General features: G+C 42.3%; 1 protein-coding gene across 1 annotated transcript; it reads right to left on the reverse strand.

Annotated features, from left to right (window-relative positions):
* Positions 1-1173: 1173 nt before the first annotated feature.
* LOC146617905 (uncharacterized) lies at positions 1174-18368 on the reverse strand. The gene is made up of 9 exons (XM_085373371.1): positions 18299-18368; positions 13166-13305; positions 10131-10229; positions 9707-9838; positions 2779-2865; positions 2645-2686; positions 2480-2542; positions 1694-1772; positions 1174-1580 (listed from the first exon to the last, which is right to left on the reverse strand). Exons 1-9 carry the CDS (start codon positions 18366-18368, stop codon positions 1174-1176), a joined length of 1119 nt encoding a protein of 372 aa, XP_085229497.1.
* Positions 18369-22275: the final 3907 nt, after the last annotated feature.

Raw genomic sequence — 22275 nt, forward strand, 5'->3', positions numbered from 1 at the left:
CAAGAAAGAAGCTCCTGCTGCAAAACTGGCAACTTCAACCTCAACTGAAATTTGCAGTTGCCCACATGGACAAGTCAAACAGTTTCTGGAGAAAAGTTTTATGGTCAAATGAGACAAAGATTGAGCTTTTTTGCCTAATGACACTGTACCAGCTGTCAAGCATGGTGGTGGTAGCATCATGCTCTGGGGCTGTTTTGCTGCAAATGGTACTGGTACATTACACAAAGTGGATTGAATAATGAAGGAGAAGCACTACCTCTGAGCTCATCAAATTAATCTCTAATCAACAGTTAGATGCTTGAAACTTGGACACAACTGGATGTTCCAACAGGACAATGATCCTAATGGATAAAGCAGGCTAGCTAAATGACCTTCCCAAAGCCCTGACCTCAACCCTATTGAAAATATGTGGACTACACTCAACAGGTGGATTCATGCCAGGAAACGAACAAAATTAACTGAACTCTGAAGTCTATAAATTCTGCCAAGAAGAATGGTTAAATGTCCAGTCAGAATTATGCCAAATGCTTGATGATGGCTACCAAAAGGGTCTGATTGAGGTGCAACCTGCTAAGGAACGTTTCACCAAATATTAATGGTTGTGTATGTATATTTTTGAAACCCACCCCCAAAATAAATTCAAACTTGTGCACGCAATTCTTGTTCAAATAAATGATTAAAACCTCCAAATTACCACGATATTCATGCCCATGCTGAGTGGATGTAAACTTTGTACCATAACTGTACTTCAGTTTACAATATTGGCGAATGAGTCAACACTGTTGGCTCACAGCAAGAGGATTCAGGCTCAGTCTGGGGGCTTTCTGAGTAGCGTTTGCGTGCTCATGGTCGTGCCTGTGTGGTTCTCTATGGGCTCTCTGGCTTCTAGAGTCGGTTTAGGTTTACAGGTGACTCTAAATCAGCCGTAGGTGTGGATATGAGCACGAACTGTTGTCTGTCTATCTCTGTTAGCCCCTGTGAAGGACTTGAAACCTCTCCACCTCTCATCTCATGGCAGCCCTTGAAGTAGTTAAATATATAAGAAAATGAATGATATAAGAATATTGGTGCTATAATTTAGAGCTTCATTGTAGGTGTGTAGTGGTGTTTTCTTTTACTAAAAATTCTAAAAACAAAACATGAACTCAATAAATTCATATTTCTACACTCATTTCAAAGGAGGGAGGGGTTCTCCAAGGGTGAGGACACTGACAGTGGCGCTGCTGTTGTTCCTATAGGGGTGGAGTTTAAGGAGTTTAAAGGGGTGGAGTAGCTGTTAACACCAGAGGGCGTAGGGGCTGCGTTTCCTCCCATCATGAAACCGGGCACAGGGTTGGCCATGCTGGGAGCCTGGCTTAATGTAGGGGCTACTGTGACACCTGGTGGTGCCCATGGTGAAATGTTGCCAGGCGCAGTGGGCCACGGGGCCGCCCACTGGTTTCCTGGAAGCGCCTGCTGGCCCCAAGGCATGCTGGCTGGAGGGTATGTGGGAGATGAGTATGGAGAGCCACCTACAGGATGTGTGGGGAACATAGAGAGAATCTGCGAGCTGGAGAGCACTTGCTGTTGCTGTGGAGGCTCTGACGGAGGAGAAAAATAGTTTTTGTTTTTCAAATAGCGCTACACTATGAGGTGTACTGTTATTACAAATCTGCTGTTTTTAAGAGGAACGCGTCCTTATGTTTACTGATACCTGGGATCTGAGTTTGTGCCAGAGGCTCCCCCAGTGGGGTCGAAAACACTTCCATCAGCTCATTGGTGGATGAGGGCTGCTGGCAGAAACAAGGAGAGAATAAAATATAAATTCTCACCTACATGTTACCTAAAAGTGAGGAGACAGAAGTGTAGTTGTATTACAATCGTCTTATTTTGCGAGATTCCATAATGCTGCACCAAAGCTATTATAATGAGCTACAACTAAACTAATAAGTGACACTGGGGGTGAAAAAAATTATTAATTAGGATCAAAGCTAGACTTTAGTTAAAAAGTTAAACTTAAACACACTGAGCACCTGTAAAAGTATAATATACAAATAATATCATATACAAGTATACAAGAAAGATGTATACATATAGCACTATAAAATCACAATTTATTAAAGAAACTAACTGTGAAAATAATATAAACTAAACTAAAAATAGTCACGAATAACTAAAAGAGTAAGGTCATGAACCCAAGTGTCTAAAATGACTTTCCTCCTCAGGCAGGCCGCGCTCAGCCTGAGAGAGGGGACGAGGAGTTCGGACAAGCCTCCCTTTGGAGGTTTGGAGACCCCAGGGTAAAACCACAATCAACTGGAGAGATCGCATATCTAATCTGGGACAACTTCAGGATCCCCTGGGAAAAATCAGAAACTGGGAGACACTGCTGCTTAGCCTCCTACCATTTCAACCCAACTTTGGACACTTGCTTTTGTCAGCTATTTCATGTGAAATATGGCTGTTATCTCACATAAAAACTTGTATTGTTGTTTTATACCTGCTTTGTCTGCTGTGATGAAACATCTGGCCGTGGGCTGAACAGATCTTCAAGAGCTGGTTCCTGTAAAGTAAGCAAGTCCATGTATAAAAACACAGAAATATTTTGTTTAAATTTGGGATCACCTTCATTTAGAAAAAGTGAAGATGATTAAAAATAATGAACCTCTGCTGCTGAGCTCTTGTGTAGAACCAGTAAAGAAGCGCCCTGAAACAGAAAAAAAAACCAACAGTGGTGAGTGAAAGCTAACAAATAAACCAACCAAAAGCACAGGGACAAAAAAAAAACTTCTTTCTGACTTGTGTTGGTGTCTCTGCAGGCTGCTGCGAGATCTCTCGGTCCACATGCTGACAAACTTCCTGGATGTCGAGGAACACTGGATGTGCCTGAGAGACACAGATAAAACATCTTACTGCTGTGCAAACTCTTAACAGGCCAATGCAGCCACATGCAAAACAAACTATAGTGACAATCATTCTCGTTCACGATGAGCTGGCTTTTTAAAGTTTGCTTTGCATGCCTGTTTTGAGGAGAATGTAAGTAAGTAAGTAAAATGTATTTATATAGCGCTTTTCACAGATAAAAATCACAAAGTGCTTTACAACACAAGAAATGGAAATATAAAACAATGTAACAGTAAATAAAACAGCAATGTAATACAATAAAACAATAAAAAAACAAAGGAGGAAATTATTCAAATGCTTTTCTAAATAAAAATGTCTTAAGCTTTTTTTTTTAAAAGAATCAATGGAGTACGTGCAGCGTAGAGACAGTGGAAGAGAATTCCACAACCGTGGTGCCACAGTCTGAAAGGCACGATCACCACGAGTTTTAACCCTCTCAGGCTCAAATTAAACTTTTTGTTGCTAATGCACAACCAAGTCCTGCAGTGGTACTTCTGAGTAAAAAAACCTCATAAAATATGTTTGTGGGGTAATCAGGTTGTTAGTTTTTAACTGTTGCAAATCGGCAACGCCTGCCTCAAGAGGGTTAAAACGAGTGCGCGGTACCACCAGCAGTCTCTCATCTAATGAGCTTAAAGCTCGAGAAGATGAATGTGGTTTCAGCAGGTCAGATAAATATTGGGGAGCTTGACCATGTAGGGCCCTAAAGGTTAGAACTAAAATTTTAAAATGAAACCTAAAACTTACAGGCAACCAGTGAAGGGAGGCTAAAACTGGAGTAATATGAGATCTTCTCTTGGTGCCTGTTAAGAGACGGGCTGCAGCATTCTGCACAGTCTGAAGACGATTTAAGGCTGATTTGTTAAAACAAGTAAAAAGAATTGATTGAATTGATAAACTCTTTTGCAAGAATATCAGATTACTCAATTAACTGGTCAAAATCTACAGTCCTACCGATTAATTGCTCCTTCCATAATTCCTCTTCTACACCACTGCAATCAGGAAATATAAAATATTTAGGTATTAATGTTTCTCCCAAGCTTGCAGATCTAACTAAATTAAACCATATCCCACTTTTAAAGAAGGTAGAAGATGATCTGGCTAGATGGAAATGTCTACCCATATCACTCATGGGAAGGGTTGCCGCTATAAAAATGATGGTCTTACCAAAAATAAATTATTTATTCTCAATGATCCCAACTAAACCGCCACAAGATTGGTTCAGATCGCTAGATTCATGTATGTCCAAATTCCTTTGGAAAAATAAAACCCCACGTATAAGCTTAAAAACACTACAAAAGACCAAGGATAGAGGAGGATTAGAACTACCTAACTTTCAGCACTACTTCTTAGCCAACAGGCTTCAGTTTATCTCAGGATGGCTAAAACATACCCTCTTAGATGAACCTTGGCTAGATGTAGAACAAGCACTTTGCAATAATCTAGAGATCTCAGACCTACCATTTATCAGCTCAAACATCCAACGACATGAATGCTTTAAAAGCATCAACATCAGCTCTTCTCTGACAGCATGGTGGGAGTTTCTAAAATTGACGGCGTCTTCATTAATCCCATGCAAACGTACACCTATCTGGAACAACCCTGACATATTACAAAACAATAATATGATAAACTTTTCAGATTGGAGTGATAAAGGAATCAAATATTTAGAACATATACTAGAAGGAACAGAATTTATTTCATTTGACGGACTAGTTACAAAATATGGGATCAACAAGAAAAGATTTTTAGAATATCAACAAATTAAATCCATAGTAAAAAAGAAATTTAAACCGGGTCAAGTTGAACTACAAACACCACTAAGTGTGGTTCAATTTCTTACTCTTAAAACCCCCAAATTACTATCCAAAATATACAGAATGCTTTCTAAAACAGATGAATCAATATCACTTCCTATTGCAAAATGGGAAGCGGATTTATCAGTTAACTTAGACCAAAACTTCTGGTCTCAGATTTGCTTAAAAACCTTTCATCTAATTAGAAATCCCAGTCTTCAATTAATTCAATACAAAATATTACATAGAGTGCACTATACAGGTCATCGGATGTTCAAGATGGGCTTTACGTCTACCAACAACTGCTCACACTGCCAAACCAATTCACCGGACAATTATATCCACGCTCTTTGGTTCTGTCCACCAGTTCAGAAGTTTTGGCGCGAGATATGTGAAGACTTATCGAAGTGTCTGAAATGTAACATTCCAACTTCCCCCTTAGTGTGTTTGTTGGGCAGCTTAGATAATGTCACTTCAGAAAAGAATATCGCCCATATGGTTTTCACTGCCCTATGCATAGCCAAGAAAACAGTCCTCATGAACTGGAAAAATAAAAATAATCTTAATTCTAACCAATATAGAAATTATCTATTAGATTACATTAGTCTTGATACAGCCTCTGCCACCACATCAGATCAATTGCTCTGGGCTCCTTTGATCAGCTCCATCACCTAGTGGGGGTGGGGGGTCATAGTTTGGTCCCGCCTTCACTGTTGTGATTGGTGTGGGGGTAGGGACAGGCTTAGGGCGTCGGGGGGTTCCCCGGAGGCATCTTCCTTGGGGGGCTCAACCCGGGGTAGCGGTCATGTCCGGTTAGGGGCTCTGTTGGCTCTCAGGTGACTGTTTCCTCGCGGCTGCGTGCAGCGGGGCTAGGGGAGGGTCTGTGCTGACGGACGTGGGTTACTGACCTGGTAGCCTGGCTGCCCCTGGGTGGGTCCGGGATGGGCGTGAGGTTCTGGGGGCGCTCCGTCTCTGGGCTGGGACCCGGACCGGGCCTCGAGGGCTTGGGTCCTGGTTGGTGTGTTGCCGGGGTTGTGGGCGGGTGGGTGCATGGGGGCCCAGCCCTGGAGCAGGGTGCCGCCGGTGCATCGAGCCACCTGGGGGGCTCTTCAACTGGTGGGGGAGATTGTCACATCTTGCAGGAGCTTTCCTCTCCTCAGGAGCTCCCTCTGCAGGAGGGGGAGATACAGGAGAGGTGGAGGAAGATCTCAGCCTGGGTGTTTATTGTCTTATGTAGTCTGGAAGATGAGTGGATGGTGGGGTGGGTGCAGTTTTCTCTGTGGTGGGGTTGGGTGGACTGTCCCAGGCTCTGTGGGGCCGGGAGGCGCTGCTGCACTGGGCCCGGTCTGGATGGGCCTGGGCCCCCTTTCCCTGGCGGGTCGCGGAGTATGGGGGTGCCTACTGGGGTCAGCGGGGGAGCTGGCCCCAGGGAGGGGTCACTTGCCCCTCCCTTCCTTCCCTCCCCATCTCCAGCTGCCTCCCTCTTCCCGCTCCACCACAACCACCCACACATGCAGGACCTTGGAGTAGGGGTATGTCACCAGGGTGCAGAGGAGGCTACCCCCCCCCCCCCCCCCCCCCGTCCCCTTCTGGCTGCCTCTGCCTCAATTTTATCCCACAACTTAGACATTCACATTACTCACACTCTCATTACACATACATATAGGATCTTGGGGGTGGGCACGATACACGGAATCCAAAGTACCATCAGGGTGTACACCCCACCCCTGGCGTCGTTGCCCACCTCTCAATTTTAAATACACGTAGACATTGAGGGCTATCAGGAGGGACCATGCGCTTACCTGCTGCTCCTTGGCAGGTAGCTCCAAGCCCTCCTGGGTTTTAATTGCACCTTAGAACACAAATGCATCAACACTACAATGAGCGGGTGGAGGGAGGTTTGGAGTCTTCTCTCACCCCCATTCTCTGCGACCTGCTGGAGCGGGGGGGCTAGGAGGAGGAGTTGGCCGTCCGACTGCGGTCTGGAGTGTGGGGCCTTCCTGCTGCTGCGGAGTCGGGGCGGTCTGCCTCCCCCCACCGCAGGGAAAAGGGTAACACCACCTGGGTCTGGGTGCAGTTCCCCCCTCCAGGGGCAAGGGTACCTAGACCCGGTTTGTAGAGTACGCTTGGGGAGTGTGATCGTGTGTACAGCGTCTCTTTATGTCTGTCTCCACGTTGGTTGAGTGTGGAGTAAGTGCATATGAGAGCATGAGGGTGGGAATGGATGTTTGTATCTGTGTGTGCCTGTATGTCTGTGTCTATATGTCAGGTTGGGTGTCAGGCGCCACCTCTCTGGGGACATCTCAGGCCCTCCAAGGTTTGGAGGCCTATCTCCCCCTACCACCACTTCCCCTGCCAGTGGCGGACCCCCTCAGACATCGGTGCGTTGGTGGTTCTCTGTGTCCGGGGATGGGCGTCCAGGTACACACCGGCTCACTCCTTGGCGGCCGCTTATCGGGGCCTGGAGCCTGGGGCTCGCTCGGGCCACTTCGGAGGTGGGGTGCCCCCGGCCTCTCGGCCTGGGGCTCGGTCACTCAGGCGCGGCTGGCTGCCGGCGGAGCTCACGGGCGCGTCACTGCAACTCCCCCTGGCTTCTGCTCCGCAGCTGCTGGGTGAGCCCTCATCTGGGACTCTCCTCAGCTCTTTCTGGGACAGTGGCGCGGCTGCCCCTCTGTTGGTCTTCCTTGGTCTCTTGTGTTCTGGGGGCCTCTGGATGTCTGGAGTTTTGATCTCCTCCATACCTGCTTCATGCCCTGGAGGACGGGGCTGTGGACCCCCCACACCCTCTAGCAGATTATTACAAGAAGGAACCTTTTAAAAAACAAAAAACAAGCGCGTCCATGCTCACAGGTGTACACACGGGTGATCACACCCACAAACTACACCCTTTTTGGCTCCTACCTCAAAGCACACTGTGTTCTGTTGATCTTATGTGCTGCACAATGATGTTTAATATTTGGTATTTGCTGTCATATTCCCATATATCATTGTGATGTTGTTTGTTCTGTTGCTCTTGTTCTCTTCTGCTTGTTTTCTTTTTTCTTTCTCAGCAAGTGATCCAGGTGATTGATATATGCATTTTTTTCTTCTCTGCCCATTCTGTTGGTTTTTGTCTTTTGCCCTTCTCCCCCGTCCCTCTTCTCAGCTGTTTCTCTTTCCCTCTTTCTTTCTCCCCTTCTTTCCCCCAGTCAAGTCTGTCCCGTATTCAGTAAGTGAAAATAAAAGAAACAATAAAAGGTGAATCAAATGGACCATTACGGCAAGGCTGGGATGGTCAATTTGGTAAAGTAAATCCGTTGGGCATCTTTCTTTGCCTTTAGACAATAATTCTGATGGCAAAAGAGCCAAACAGGACAGGCAAAAAAAAAAAAAAAAAAAAAAAAATTAAAATCGGTACTTTCTATATTGTTTGCTGTGTGTAGACATAAGTTCTATAACTTATGATCAAACAAACAAACAGAATAAATCATCTGACATTGTTCAGGCACACAGGCTGGACTGCAAATAAGTGGAAAAGCAGCCAATGTCCAAAGAAAATCTTTAAAAGACTTTTCTACAGCCTGAGGAGCTATTGCCCCAAACCACCCTTGATTTCTTCAACAAAATATGAAGAAATCAAGGGTGGCTCAAGAGTTTTTCACAGTATTACATATGTATATGTATCAGTAAATTATCTCTTTTCCCTGCCCTTGAGCACCACAACATGTGAACACAAAGGTTTCTCTGTACTGAAGAAATCACAAGTAGATATGCATGACAATTTCTTTAGTGCTTCTTAACATTTTGTCTTTTAAATTTGAATCCCCCCAAAATGAACTCCCTTAAATTAAAGCATTTCATCATCAACTGACATGTTTTCATACAATACCCAACATTAACATAAACACAACTAGTGGTTAAATTGCTGCACACAATAAAGACTTTGACTGACTGCAGACAGCAGAACAGTAGTCTCAGAGGGCTTACCAAAACAAACCCTATTTGTTTGCATGTCATGGAAAAAACGCCTCTCAGCGTGTGATGCCCCATTGCGAAAAAAAAAAGAGAAAAGAAAAGAGAAGCTAAAAAAGAAAAAAGAAAAAAACAAAACAAGTAAAAAGACACAACTATAGTAGTCTAAACAGGAGGAAATAAAAGCATGAATAATCATCTCAAGTTCAGGCTTTGACACCATTAGTCTGAATTTTGAAATATTCCGTAAATGATAAAAACAGTTTCGGACCAGCTGTTTAGAATGCTGCTCGAGCAAGCTAACTGTATTTATTTAGAATGAACTTTAATGCTACACAGATAAATACACTGCACAGAAATTGAGGTTTCTCTCCTCCGTCCAGACTGAATCTGTCAAACATGCACTGCTACTGTGAGCAGTAAATTGCAAAAAAATGCCTCCTGCATGAAAATGTATATTTTCATTGAGCCTGGCTCTGCTGGAGGTTTCTTCCTGTTTAAAGGCAATTTTTCCTTCCCACTGTCGCCAAAGCGCTTGCTCATAGGAGTCATATGATTCTTGGGTTTTTCTCTGTATGTATTATTGTAGGGTCTACCTTACAATATAAAGCACCTTGAGGCGACTGTTGTTGTGATTTGGCGCTGTATAAATAAAATTGAATTCATTTGAATTTCATCTAATTTTTTTAATATATCAGAAGGTTACTGGTCCATTCTGTACCCCACCTCTCACAGCTGCGATAGGGTCCAGCCCCCCTGTGACCCTGATAAGCTGAAGAGAATGGATGGTTTGATGGTTAAATGAAGTTAAATAATGCTGATAAATCATGTCAGCATTAAATTGCATTGCGGTGGCTCAGTATTTTTTTATGTGCTTAAACAACTATACTTGCTATATGTGCCCACTGGAGGAGTTATAGTAAACATTTTTGCTAATAAATGACTTATTAAATCATTTTTATATAATAATCTATTAAATGTTTATATGTTATGTGGCAGTATTAGCAGTATTAGCATTAATATTAGCAGTATTTAATAACACCACCTGTTTCTGCTTTAGTACTGTGTTTCGTTACCAGGTTAGCCATCTTGATGTAGAAGAGGATGTAGTTGTCTTGATGCTGGTAGATGTAAGCCAGAGCTCTGGGGTCAGACTCATCTTTGGTCAAAGAGCTGATCCTGCTCCTCTCATGGTCGTGAAGAACAGCCTGAAATGAGGATTTATCTTTTATTTATTATACAAGAAACTCTAACCACCAAAATAAGAACAGCTTTATGATACTGATCCTCAGCACTTGTGTAAATATCATCTCCACCTCTTAAGATTTTCCAGTTTTGGAAAATAAACTGCAGTGTAATAAAATACTTTTATTATGCAATCCAAGCATGAACTGTCCACTGAAGAATCACAGTCATTTTAAGACTAACTATCAACCTAAAGGGGGCGCTACAATTTGAGGACAACACAACACATGTTGGGAAATCCCTTGCTTGACTCACCCCGGTCCTTTCATCCAGAATTTTCAAGCCACTGGAGGAAATTTTCAACCAAATTCTCCTCTTGTGGATTCCCTGTTTCCTTCCTGCTACCTCAAAGCCCTTTAGCACACACACATTCACACAACAGCACAGCACAGGTGAGCTGAATAAGAAGTAAACATGAAATGACAGACATATATTCCAATGAGATAAGTCAGAGCACACATAAAAAGCGAGATGAATCTCACATTAAGGAGTAAAGCTAAACGAATTAACCGACAGAGCAGTTCTGACATATTTCACAGTCATTGTGTCTACGATTGATGTAACACCACCAGTAAGCATGCCGGGACAGCCGGAGGGAACATTGTATCTGCAGCCAGAAGTGGTCTGCTGAAAGGACCTCTTACAAACCAGGATGTACAGATCATTGCTGCTAACAAAAAAGCAAGTGCTTTCTTTGATGGTTTACTTTGTGAAATTGTTTTAATCCATGATTTACAGCCACAAAAACATTGGCAGTGGATCTGTTTCAGTCCCAATCGATCTGGGTAGGTTTTCTAAGCACTTTTTCCTACTGAAAGCTGTCTTTGCTATTGCTAAGTGTGTGGTTTGGGTGGTTTTCGCAGGTTGCTTTTTATATTATATTTCATAAAGGTGTCCTCTTCTCAGCATTATACACATTTTATTGATAAATTATTATATTTAAATTGTATAAAATATATAGGTCTCAAAACATGCAACAAGTATACCGTGCAAAAGTCTTGAGTCACACTTCCAAGCAGCCAGATGTTCTCGCGGTTTTTTAAAACTGGTCTTGACAAACATCAGGCATGGCTCGAGACCTTTGCACAGTACTGTACACAGCTTACATTATTCATATGCAAAGCTGCGATTCTGCAGTTGCTATCAAACAATCACCCAGAGACCCTGAATTGGCCTTCACAGCAGTCAGATCTGTGTCAAACACATCCTGAGCTACTCCACAGTTACCTGCACAAAGTTCACTCTTTGATTCTATTTGCTGAGTGATTTGTGGTTTGGCTCCTGCCGTCTGTATTTTTATACTCGTTACTATGATGTCCTTCCTGTGACTGCGATCGGTGACTCACACCAGTGCTGTAGTGTGTTTCTTCTAACTGTGTTGTAATGTATTGTGTATGGTATAAACATTTATATTCAAAGCAGTGTGTGTGTGATCGCTGATTGCAGTTTAAAGTTATTCACACTACATTAGATGCATGCTGACACTGACGGTCTTGACAGATCGCACAAGTGTGATTACAATTTTGAGTGATTGTGACCTCGCTCTGTCCGTTCCCCGTGGACCGTGTCTGTTTATCGTTTATTATTGTTTCCCCCCTTTTTTTGACTTTTTACAAAAGCTGTGGCGCGCTTCTCCAAACAAACTCTCACTGCATCATGCAAAGTCCTTTGAGATTAGAAGAACACGTCAGGAGTCAACAGGATGTCAGAGGCATTACAAGCCATTTTTCCACAGCAGGAATGTTCCCACAACTCATTTTCTTTCTGAAAAAACAAAGACACTGCTCATTCATCAAACATAGAGTTAAAACTGTGTTAAGGAAGAGTTTCTTTTTAAAAAATATTTAATAATAATGCTTTGTCAAATTCAAATGCCATCAGAAAGGTCTACAAAGGTCCAAAAACTACACATCGAGTCTGTTTCTGACAGTTTTCAGTCTGCAGTCTGTGAGTATTTAAAACCTTGTAGTTAGCAAATAAACTCAAACACAAAGAAAAACTTTAAGATCTGAACTCACTGATGCATGCTCTTCCACTGAAACAAACAGCAATCAGGAGCTTTTCCTACGTATGACTCATATCATAGACAGTGCATAAAAAATGTGCATGAAACAATACGTGTTAACTTACATCACAGAGGCTTCCTCTAAAAATAACCATAGATTTAACACTCTGCATGGAGCTGGATTTAAGTGGTTAAAGTTAGTTTTTAGAGCCTGTGCAGCACCGTCACATGCCAGTACAGATGTGTTGCTGCTAAAAGACTTACATTTAGCTAACTAATAACACTGATATCTCAGTGGAAAACAAGGAAACTGAAACTAAAAAGCAGTCTAAGGGAGTCCTTTCTGTACTGCCCCCGGCTTCACAGATGGGTTTTATATTAATAAACAAAAAAATGGATACACTGTCCACTTTCACTCTCTGTCTCTGAAGCACTGAGTGGCTCTTCTTTGTTGGCTAGCTGCCTTTGTTAGCTGTAATGTTATATGTAATGTAATGTAATGTTTGAGTTGTAATTGAACTGCCAGTTTAGTGTCTTTTCTTTCGCTGTGACAGTTTTTTAGAGTAGGGCTCTGAGGTGTAAATTAACCTTAACACATGTGATGTTTTGTTTTCACTTTAAAAGCAAGGCAGATCTTTATAATGACCTGCAGAGCTCAAGTCAAAAACGGAGTCAGTAAACCAAACGGTGTAGTGGCTTTGGCCTTCTTTTATATACAGTCTATGGTTAAAAAACTAAAACAGAAGACAGAAAGTAAGTTCTAACTGTCAACACCACTGAATCTGAATACTTAAGATTGGGATCTTTAAGTACAGTATAGCACATGATTTTCTTTTCTGTTGCTTGTCACCTAACTTACTTTAAAGATTTATTCCTTTCTTTTTAGATGGAAGGGTCACCACAAGACAACAAGGACTTTCTTATTTTTCATTTTTATCTTGGAACCAAAAATGTCTGTGATAACTTTCATGCAAATCCTCCATTAGATATTGAGACATCTGAGCGCTGACCGAAATGGACAGAAGGACAGAAAAAATATATCCTCCCAGATCTTGACGTAGCTTTTAAATACTTTTGCTGTGATGCTTAAAAAAATATTGGTCTGTGAAATACAAGTACCTCCAAATGATAACATTAATCTCAGCAGTCATGAAATATTAAACGTCTGGTGTTTATCTTTGATTTTTTTCTCTGATAAAGTGAAAAAATGAAGATTGATCTTACAGGAAATCAACCAGTTTAATCAAGAGCAGACAGAAGTCAGTTTACTTTGGCGGTGGACTACCTTTAGTTTCATCATGGAGTCTCTGCACATCTTTTCTCCGAGGGCGTCGGGTACTGGGTCCATGCCAATCAGCTTGGCTTTGTAGCGAACTCCTTCCCCGTGGAAGCGAGACATAGTATCCATGGATACCATGGTAGCCCCTGGGAACCACGAAGAGAGGACATAAAGGGTCAAATTATTATGAGGATGAATTTGTGTGAGAGCACAGAAATTCTTACATGTGTATATTTTGGTTAATTAACGGATTTAGGATAATGTTTGTGTCATGGTCCTGGGTCGGTGACCCAGCGCTTTTAGTTATCATTTTCTAGTTTATGATGATGATGATTATTATTGTTTGAGTTCTGTGTGTTATATTTGGTCTGCCTTTGAGTCTGTCTCTGTCTATGGTGTCACCCCATCTGTTTGTGAATCTGTCTGGTTAGGTCAATGTCTTGTCTGGTTCCATGTGTCTGAGTTTCCTGTTTTATTGTGAAGGTTTGTGTCATATGTGAGTGTGCTCAGTTTACGTTTCCCCTGTCTCGTCAGCTGTGATTTCTCCCAGGTGTGTTCCCCTCCTGTCTCTCATCCCTTGATTCTGCCGTCTGTGTATTTAAGCCCTGTGTTTCTCTGTGTCAGTGTTGCGTCGTACCCTCAACTAGCTGTGTGTTCTGCTTCTATGTTCCTAGTGTTTGGTCTCCTGCTCCAGTTTAGTGTTTCTTTCCAGTGTTTCAGTCCTTGGTTCCGCTGTTCTGACTTTTGGTTTTCTTTTGGTGAGTTTAGTTGTACGAGGTTTTTCCCAGCAATAAAGCTGCTCCTTAAGTTTCACTTCCGTGTCTGAGTTCTGCATTTTGGGTCCACCACTCCTGCTTGCCTGCCACACAGCGATTCATGACAGTTTGTGTGTCACAATTTCACTAAAACCTATGTGTATTTGTGTATTTGATGTCCGCACGCCTTCAAATCATGTGTTTACAAAGATTGCAGTATTTGTGGTTTATATGAGTAAATATTTGTGTGTATGTATCTAAAACTATGAGTATGTGTACACAGGGCGTTCCTTGTGTGTAAGCAAACTGCAGAGCAAGCATCTAACTGATGCCGAGTCAGTGTTTCAATCCATTTCCTGACATGAAACAGGTAATTTAGCAATAATGCAAAAGTGTGACTGTAGCAAAGGTCGACTCCTAAACGGCTTCATTTGCGTCACGTAACAGTTTTACGGGATTTTAGTCACTGTTTAGTTCGAAGGTGAACACAAACAGACCGACACAAAGCTACAGACTGGCAACAAATTAAAGGGAAATCAACACAATTCAGCTCATTTCAGTTTTATTTCTATAGTTCCAAATCACAACAACAGTTGCCTCAATGTGTTTTATATGTTAAAGTAAACAATCGACAATAATACAGAGAAAACCCAAAGCAGTTGATGACCCTTCTAACAAGCCCTTGGCGACAGTGGGAAGGAAAAACTCCCTTTTAACCTCTGGCAGAACCAGGCTTAGGGAGCCGCAGCTATCTGATGGCTTGATTTGATGCTGGACTGCAGGATATTTTTCTCAAAAGATCAGCCCAGAAACCTGCCCAGTGTCTAGCTGGGCTGACATTTGGTGACCGTGAAGCCCATAGCACATGACTGACTCTCCACTCAGTCTCCACTCATGCCCTATGGGTGACATAAATTAAGCAATATAAATAAGTAAAATTTTATTTCTATATGACCTTTTGAGACAAAGATCACAAAGTGCATCACAACTAAACAGGAAGCGTGTTAGCAGAATTGTCCAGGTAGCTTTCACTGCCGTTGGTATAGAAATGCCTCACCTCTCTGTTGTTGTCAATGGACTATTTCTGCTGACACGGTCAGATCAACCCCTGCACTGACATGCTCAGGCCTCTAGGAAAGGTGCGTTGGGTTTCTTTACATATCAAATCAATAAGGAGCTTTCACTTCACCAGCTTGTGTGCAAGTCTTCTATATTAATTTTTTATTTCTATGTGTTCATTTGAAGACACACATTCCAGCTATAAACGGCTACAGTGGATGACATTTAGATGTTATAGCTACACTGGCAAATAAAAGTTGAACTACCAATCTGTGTCACACTTCATGAACTCATCAGTTCTGATTTATAGTTTTCTTGTGAGAATTTGGTAGTTTTGGTCCTCTAAAGAAGTCGAAGCTCCTGCAACACTCGTGGTATAAACTTTGCTGCTTGACCAGCCCGTTTCAACTTGTGGCCTTCATCGGGGTGCTTGGTAACAATTTCCCAGCTAACACAGGCTGTCGTACTTTGACTTACACCGTAGGAAAATACCAGTGCTGAGCAGTCATAGCATCGTTAAAAAAAAGAGAACTGGATAAGATCAGAACTTAGAAATATGTTGCTTCTGTTGGCTCAGATAACAGACATCTGTGAATGCTTTGGACTTTACAGCCCATGAAATCCAATATTCAATTCAGGGTCCGACATCTTTTTAATCACACTTGCTCTTCTGCTCTTAGCTGCTTCTGACTTAAGCAGTGTTTGATAACGTAGACCGGAATCTTTTCCCAAGAGCTTTGAATCATGCTTCGAATGAGTGAAAGTCTTGGAATATTTCGCAACTTGGCAGATACTTTAATTTAAGACATAGTTTTCTTCTGATTAAAGTCAGAATCACTGAGACTGCATTTCTCGAAAATCTTAATTGCAAATTTATTCAGAAATTGCTTTTGTTCCAGATCAGCTGCAACTCACACGGCTTTAAAACTTGTGATTTTCTGTGCCTTGTGTTTTATTTGAAACTGTAAAGCACTTTGTCTAGAAAATATTAACTACAAAAGATGCAGAGCTGCTTTAGGTCAGTTGTAGCAATGTTGTGCTGACTGTGGAGCCCATTTGAGTACCAAGAACTCATTGTCGTGTTCAAGAAACCAGTCTAAGATCATAAATCCATCTTTGTACCCTGTAGTTATAAAGGGATGGACATGGTCAGCAGCAATACTCAGGTAAGCTGTGGCTGTTTAACGATGCTCAGTTGGTAATAAGGGGCCCAAAGTGTGCCAAGAAAATACCCCCCCACACCATCACATCAATGAGCTGTTCAGCAGCCTGAACTGTTGATATAAGGCAGGTTTGCCCCATGTTTTCATGTTGTTTATGCAAAATGTTGACCCTATCATGTGAACAACAGAAACTGACACTCATCAAACCAGGCAATGCTTTTCCAGTCTTGTGTTGTCTGTTTTTGGTGAACCTGTGTGAACTGTGGTTCAGTTTCCTGCTCTTGGCTCCAAGGTGTGGTCTGCTACTGTAAGTTCAGAGCTCTTCTGCGTACAGTAGCTTGGTTGTAACAAGCTACTGTATGCAACTATGTAACAAGCTTTCTTTATTTGAGTTTTTTCCCAATGTTGTGATTATTTAGAAGATTTGTTAGTTATTTTCATGCTCTTAGTTAAAAAAAAAAGAGTTTCTTGTGTTTCCTTTAGTGTAAAGTTATTGTGTGTATGCATTTGTCTCCTGTGTCCTTGCGTTTAGTTTCACGTCCTTTGTGTCATTATTCATGTCGGTTTCAGCTGTCTCATTTCCCCCGTTTCTATTTCCTCAAATGAACCCTTTGTGTATTTATTGCGCTGCCTTCCTTTTGCTTTTTGTCTTTGAGTCTCTGTTGTCTTCTCCCATTTATTGGCAGTAAATTGGATTACATTTGTTTTTCTTTCACAGATTTTAATTTTGGATCGCAAACTAGCCATCATTCAAGTGCTTTGTGTTTTATTCCCGCCTGCCTTTGGAGTCTGCTTTTGGCTCCCTTTGCATCTGACCAGTCTCCTCTGACCTCTGTCATCAGCAAGACCCTTTTGCTCAGAACTGCCGCTCTATGGATATTTTCTCCTTTCCAGAGAAAGCCATATGGGAAAAATCCCAGTAGATACGCAGTTTCTGAATTATTCAGACTATCTGGCGCCAACATTCAAAGTCGCATAGGTCACCTTTCTGCTTGATTCTAATGCTCGGTTTGAGTCTCAGCAGTTCATTTTGATCATGTCTACTTGCCAAAATGCACCGAGCTGCTGCCATGTGATTGGCTGAATAGATATGTGTTAATGAACAGTTAAAGAGGTGTACCTTATAAAGTGGCTGTGGGTTTTATTTGAGAGCTACAGTCTAAAGTGATCATATTCTCATAAAATCATGATTGCTCTTGATGGCAGTTAATGTGTCAAAGACGTCTCTAAAAAGGATTATGTAATATCTACTGTCGGAGATTAAAGTTCCTCTGACGGTCCGTCATTTTGCTGACCACACAGCTGCTTTGCAAATGGAAACGCCTAAACTGTTGAAATTTACACCTCATAAACAGACATTTATCCGCTTCACATGAAAGCTTCTTGCAGCTGGAAATGTGCCACATGATTTACAGCCACCGTGTAAGCTCATATTTTTCTCCCACAGCTGGAACAGGACATAACAGAAGAACAAAACAAAGCGTTACCTGCAAAAGCTTTCAGTTCCCATCAAATCTCAACAAACTCACTGTGCTAGGACTAACAGCCAAACATACTGTGATATTGTCAGCGCTGTTTATATTATGCATGGAAAGTGCAATTTAGACCCACTAACTTAAAGTAAATAGTGGCTCTTTGGCAGAACTGCTAGTCTGTTTTTAAAAGCTCATAAGATTTTCATTTTACTTAAAGGTTTATTCCTGGTGCTTAGTTTTAAAATCCCATAAAGATCAGAATCTTGGCAGCTGAGCCCAAAATAGCCCAGCTGGAAATGAGCTCTGTGTGCCACAACATGCAATGCCAGTGGAAAAATAAGCAAGCAGAAGGGAGTTCACCTGGGCAGCTGATGTGAAAGCTGAAGATAACTTCTGAGAACTGAGTTAGTCTCTGAGGCTTTATGTATCTGCTTCAAATGTGCAGCGATTAGAGGAAACAGTTTGAAGAGCCTGGATGAAAATAGATCCAGAGCCAGACTCAGTCAGAGGCGTTTAGCACACACTGCAACTGAACAGCAGTAAAATATGCCTTTGCTTACAGTCTAAGCACATCCACGCTTTGCATTGTTAGCCTTTCATGCAGCTTTGCGTCATTCTGGAGGGAGCACTCTTTACTGACATTATTAACTTTGAACCTTACGGTCAGCTGAGACCAAACACTTGTACCTGTTATACTTGCTGTGACAGTGGTTTGGCTCAGCGCAGGAAAACTTCCAGCCGTTTGCTGTGTCTCCATCACGATGACGTCTGCTTAGAAAATCAACGCAAGCAGGACAGAGGATCCCGTGAAAACAGTGAGCCCGTCACAATTGCTGGCTGCAAAACAGAATTTGAAAACCAAAGGTATTTTGTAAAACAATCCCTCTAGTACTTCTGGTAGTATTGTAGATTTTTTGAATCTAAAAGCAGAAGACTAAAACCTTTGATCCACCTCACCTGCTCAGAGTGTGTTTCTGCTCTCTCCCTGCTGCTTGGCTTGTCTGCAATATCTCAGAGTCAAAGGTCAGGCTGGAGATTCACTGGTGATATATTAACATCCGCTGGGAGGCCCAATTACATTGGAATCCTTGTAGACTGAAGAAGGTCTAATAGGAAGGACAGACAGTTCATGGTAATTTCCCTCTCAGGGGATGAATGTGAGGTCATGCCTTTCCCTCAAGGACAGATTTGGGTGGTATTTTCTTAAAATAACAGCTGAGGTTCTCTGAAAAACTCTGCAGGAAGGGTGGTTGAGAGAAGCCAGAAAAGAGCAAATGCTGAAAACAAAGGAAAGATAAGGATAAAAGTTTACAAACATATCAGACAGATATGTTTTCAGAAATAAGTAGATGAAATATTAATTGCGATGTTATGTAATCCCTCATAATACCACAAAAGGATTCCCTTCGTTTAAAATTGTTATTCTGTTTGTACTCATCGCAATGCAAAAACTACCAACATGAACTTCATGAAAGTCGGTCAACAAAAAGATGGACACATTCAGTTATGCCAAGTGTCTGGACCCCTCATTAAAATGCTTTAATTACAATGTTGGGCTTGGCAGATTAAAGCTTTGTGGTTTAAATGTAGCTTTAATGTGATACCTGGTATCTCAGCGTCCATCCATCTTCATCCGCTTTATCCGAGGCCGGGTCGCGGGGGCAGCAGCCTAAGCAGAGAGGCCCAGACCTCCCTCTCCCCAGCCACCTCCTCCAGCTTATCCAGGGGAACACCAAGGCGTTCCCAGGCCAGCCGAGAGATATAATCTCTCCAGCGTGTCCTGGGTCTGCCCCGGGGCCTCCTCCCGGTGGGACATGCCCTGAACACCTCACCCAGGAGGCGCCCAGGAGGCATCCTTGTCAGATGCCCGAACCACCTCAGCTGGCTCCTTTCGATGTGGAGCAGCAGCTGCTCTACTCTGAGCCCCTCCCGGATGGCCGAACTTCTCACCCTATCTCTAAGGGAGAGGCCAGCCACCCTTCGGAGGAAGCTCATTTCTGCCGCTTGTATCCGCGATCTCGTTCTTTCGGTCACTACCCACAGCTCGTGGCCATAGGTGAGGGTAGGGACGTAGATCGACCGGTAAATTGAGAGCTTCGCGTGCATTTTTTAATTTTAAAGGGGCACTCTGAGCATTTTTATTAGTTTGGGGGAACAGACTACTCACACACGTTCACAAGAGCAATACTAACATGCTGATATTTGTTGTGTTTTTCTATGTTTACCATATGCACAACATTAAGCTAGTGTTTGCTATTTGGGAGGATGCGGGTAGATTTGCAATGATCATTACAACCTTACTGAGAGAGGCATGACAATGTGTACTAGATTTCAACAATATAGAAACAGTATGACTAGGACAAGGAGGCAGACAGGACTATTTATACACACTGGGGTGATTATGGGAGATCAGCAGGAGGGTAGCAGGTGAAGTAAATATTTCTCCAGACTCCTTGGAGGACATTCAAAGCTCTTCTTTCCATGTTGGCTGCCTTTTGCTCAAGATGGATTTTGACAAGATCCCCAACAGCTCCGGCTGAAATGTAGCCCTAAACCAAACAGTCTCACCGTGTCATCGTCCCTCAGTCCTCCTGAGCTGCCTGCTGCAGGCTTTGTTTACTCTCTGTCTCCCTCTCCTCTCTCTGTGGTTGTGTGTCTGTGTTCATGGGTGGGACTCATCACGGGTTCCCACCTCTGGCTGAACACACCTGCAACAGTCAATCACCTGCTCCAGATGAGCTCATCAGGAGGCGAGTGGCTGAGCTTTGTTCTTTGCTAGACTGTTCAACTATGCTGTTAGTAAAGCCTCAGCTCTTTAGTGTGGCGTGTGCTCTTTGACTGCCCCCTGTTCTTTCCTTTGTATACAGACATTCCCTGGAATTCCCCCTCCCTGGATTGCTTGGAGAGAGTGCCTGAGCTGAGTGAGGAGAGTTTGGATTATTTGGATGCCCCTGATCCTTGCATCCCAGGAGCCCCTGTTTCCCCATCACAACTTGTAACATCACCTGGGTGTTTCACTGTAAATAAATGCACTTAAGTTGACCTCTCCGAGCTCTGCCATTGAGTCCTCTTCGCCCACTGCTCTTGACTGTATTTTACAGATACCTGCTGTATGTCTCACCTTACCTTTGCCATACATATTAAAAACCATTCAAATCATAAAATTTCAAATTTGGAGTCGGTGAACTGTTAGCATTAATTTTCAGTCCAGTTCTTGTGTAATTATTTGCTAAGTTGTCTATTATAAGTAGACAGCACAGATTCATCTCTTGAGCTAGGAGCACTTTCTTCTTCTTCTTCTTCTTCTTCTTTCAAATTCAAATTCAAATTCAAATTTTATTTGTCACACACACAAATAAAACTTGTGTCACACACACAAACTTCTTATTTTTTAATTGAATGATTGATGATTTCCACAAATTCTTCTGAAAAAGGTCAGATAGATGGAGTAGACAGAAAATGTATGAAAAAGTGGCCAATGTCCTTCAGAAAGCACAAAGAGCTGTTCCTAAAGACCGCTTTAAAAGAGAAGAGGAAGTCTGGCTTCCTGGAAGCCAAATATAACCCAGCGAGGGGTGACAGTACTATGTAACGTACACTGTGGCACCTCAACTCATTCATTAAGCATTCAGTCTGAAATGTGATGACATCACAATGACATCATCATCATGTTTATTTTGTCAGACTGAGGACCTCCCTTCAGTCACACTCATTACTCAAATGTTGTTAAAGCTGAGTACCGCTCCTGATGAGTAACCTGAATATCCGGTGTCCTACGTTAAAGCCCCTCTGACTGCAGACTCCCTCGTGGGCGAGTTTATCAGGAGATGACACACCGACTTTCACACATGCTTCTGAAATGAAATTTATAAAGAGGAAAATAGTCTGAAAGACTACGGGAATGCGAGTCAGCAGTTCTGGGTATTCTAGTTTTCATTTCATTTTAAAAAGAAACAGGTGCTGACCTGCGAAGGGCGGGGATCATTCCTCAAAATGAAAACATTCCCTCAGTATTAAACATTAATTTGATTTTACTTCAATGCTTTAACAAGTCTGTGTCATCCTGTCAGTTTCATTCTTTAAAAATCATGATGCTTTTTCTTCTAGCGAAAGCTCTGCCTCTTACAAGGGTTCAAAATGCAAGTGATGCACTTTCTTGAATAAATATTTATGAACTAGTGCACTTTTATTATTATATTTAGGTTAGCAAAGAGGTTTTAATCCAACTACAGACATTTTCTCAGGGAGCAAGACTGATTTGTTGAAAACCACCCAAAACAGGATGAGTTTTATATCAGATTAGACATGTCTTTCCCAAGATCTCTTCTAAATGAGAGGGGTTTATTTAAAGCCGAAATCATAAACAAAGGCCAGAATATTCAGATCGGACTGGCAGATCTGGCATCATGTTAGAGACTTTAGTAACCGGAGGATATTCAGTGCCCGATTTAATAGGATTTAGGCTTTCTGCAGAAAGCACCAAAAGCAGGAAAAAGGTCACGTGGACTGCTGTCATCAAAGCACCGAGGGGGTTTCAAGTTTCCTTTTAATAAGAACAAGTGTGGGATAACATATGCTGACATTTCCCAACATTTGTACACACACACATACACACATGCTGGGCTGGGCTCTGCCAAATTCTCAACCTTGGGGTGGGACGGTTT

Source organism: Diplotaxodon limnothrissa, linkage group LG15 (genome assembly GCF_057381915.1).
Source record: "Diplotaxodon limnothrissa isolate DT_005_m linkage group LG15, D_limnothrissa_male_GT1.1, whole genome shotgun sequence".
NCBI classification, from domain to species: Eukaryota; Metazoa; Chordata; class Actinopteri; order Cichliformes; family Cichlidae; genus Diplotaxodon; species Diplotaxodon limnothrissa.

What these genes read in the sequence shown, in the direction of transcription:
- LOC146617905 (XM_085373371.1), bottom strand. Translation starts at nt 18,368, where the DNA reads ATGGAGACACAGCAAACGGCTGGAAGTTTTCCTGCGCTGAGCCAAACC. An exon ending in TGTCACAGCAAGTATAACAG is followed by an intron (nt 13,306 to 18,298) that starts GTACAAGTGTTT and finishes CGTGGTTCCCAG; the next exon opens with GGGCTACCATGGTATCCATG. An exon ending in ACAAGAGCTCAGCAGCAGAG is followed by an intron (nt 2,543 to 2,644) that starts GTTCATTATTTT and finishes CTTACTTTACAG; the next exon opens with GAACCAGCTCTTGAAGATCT.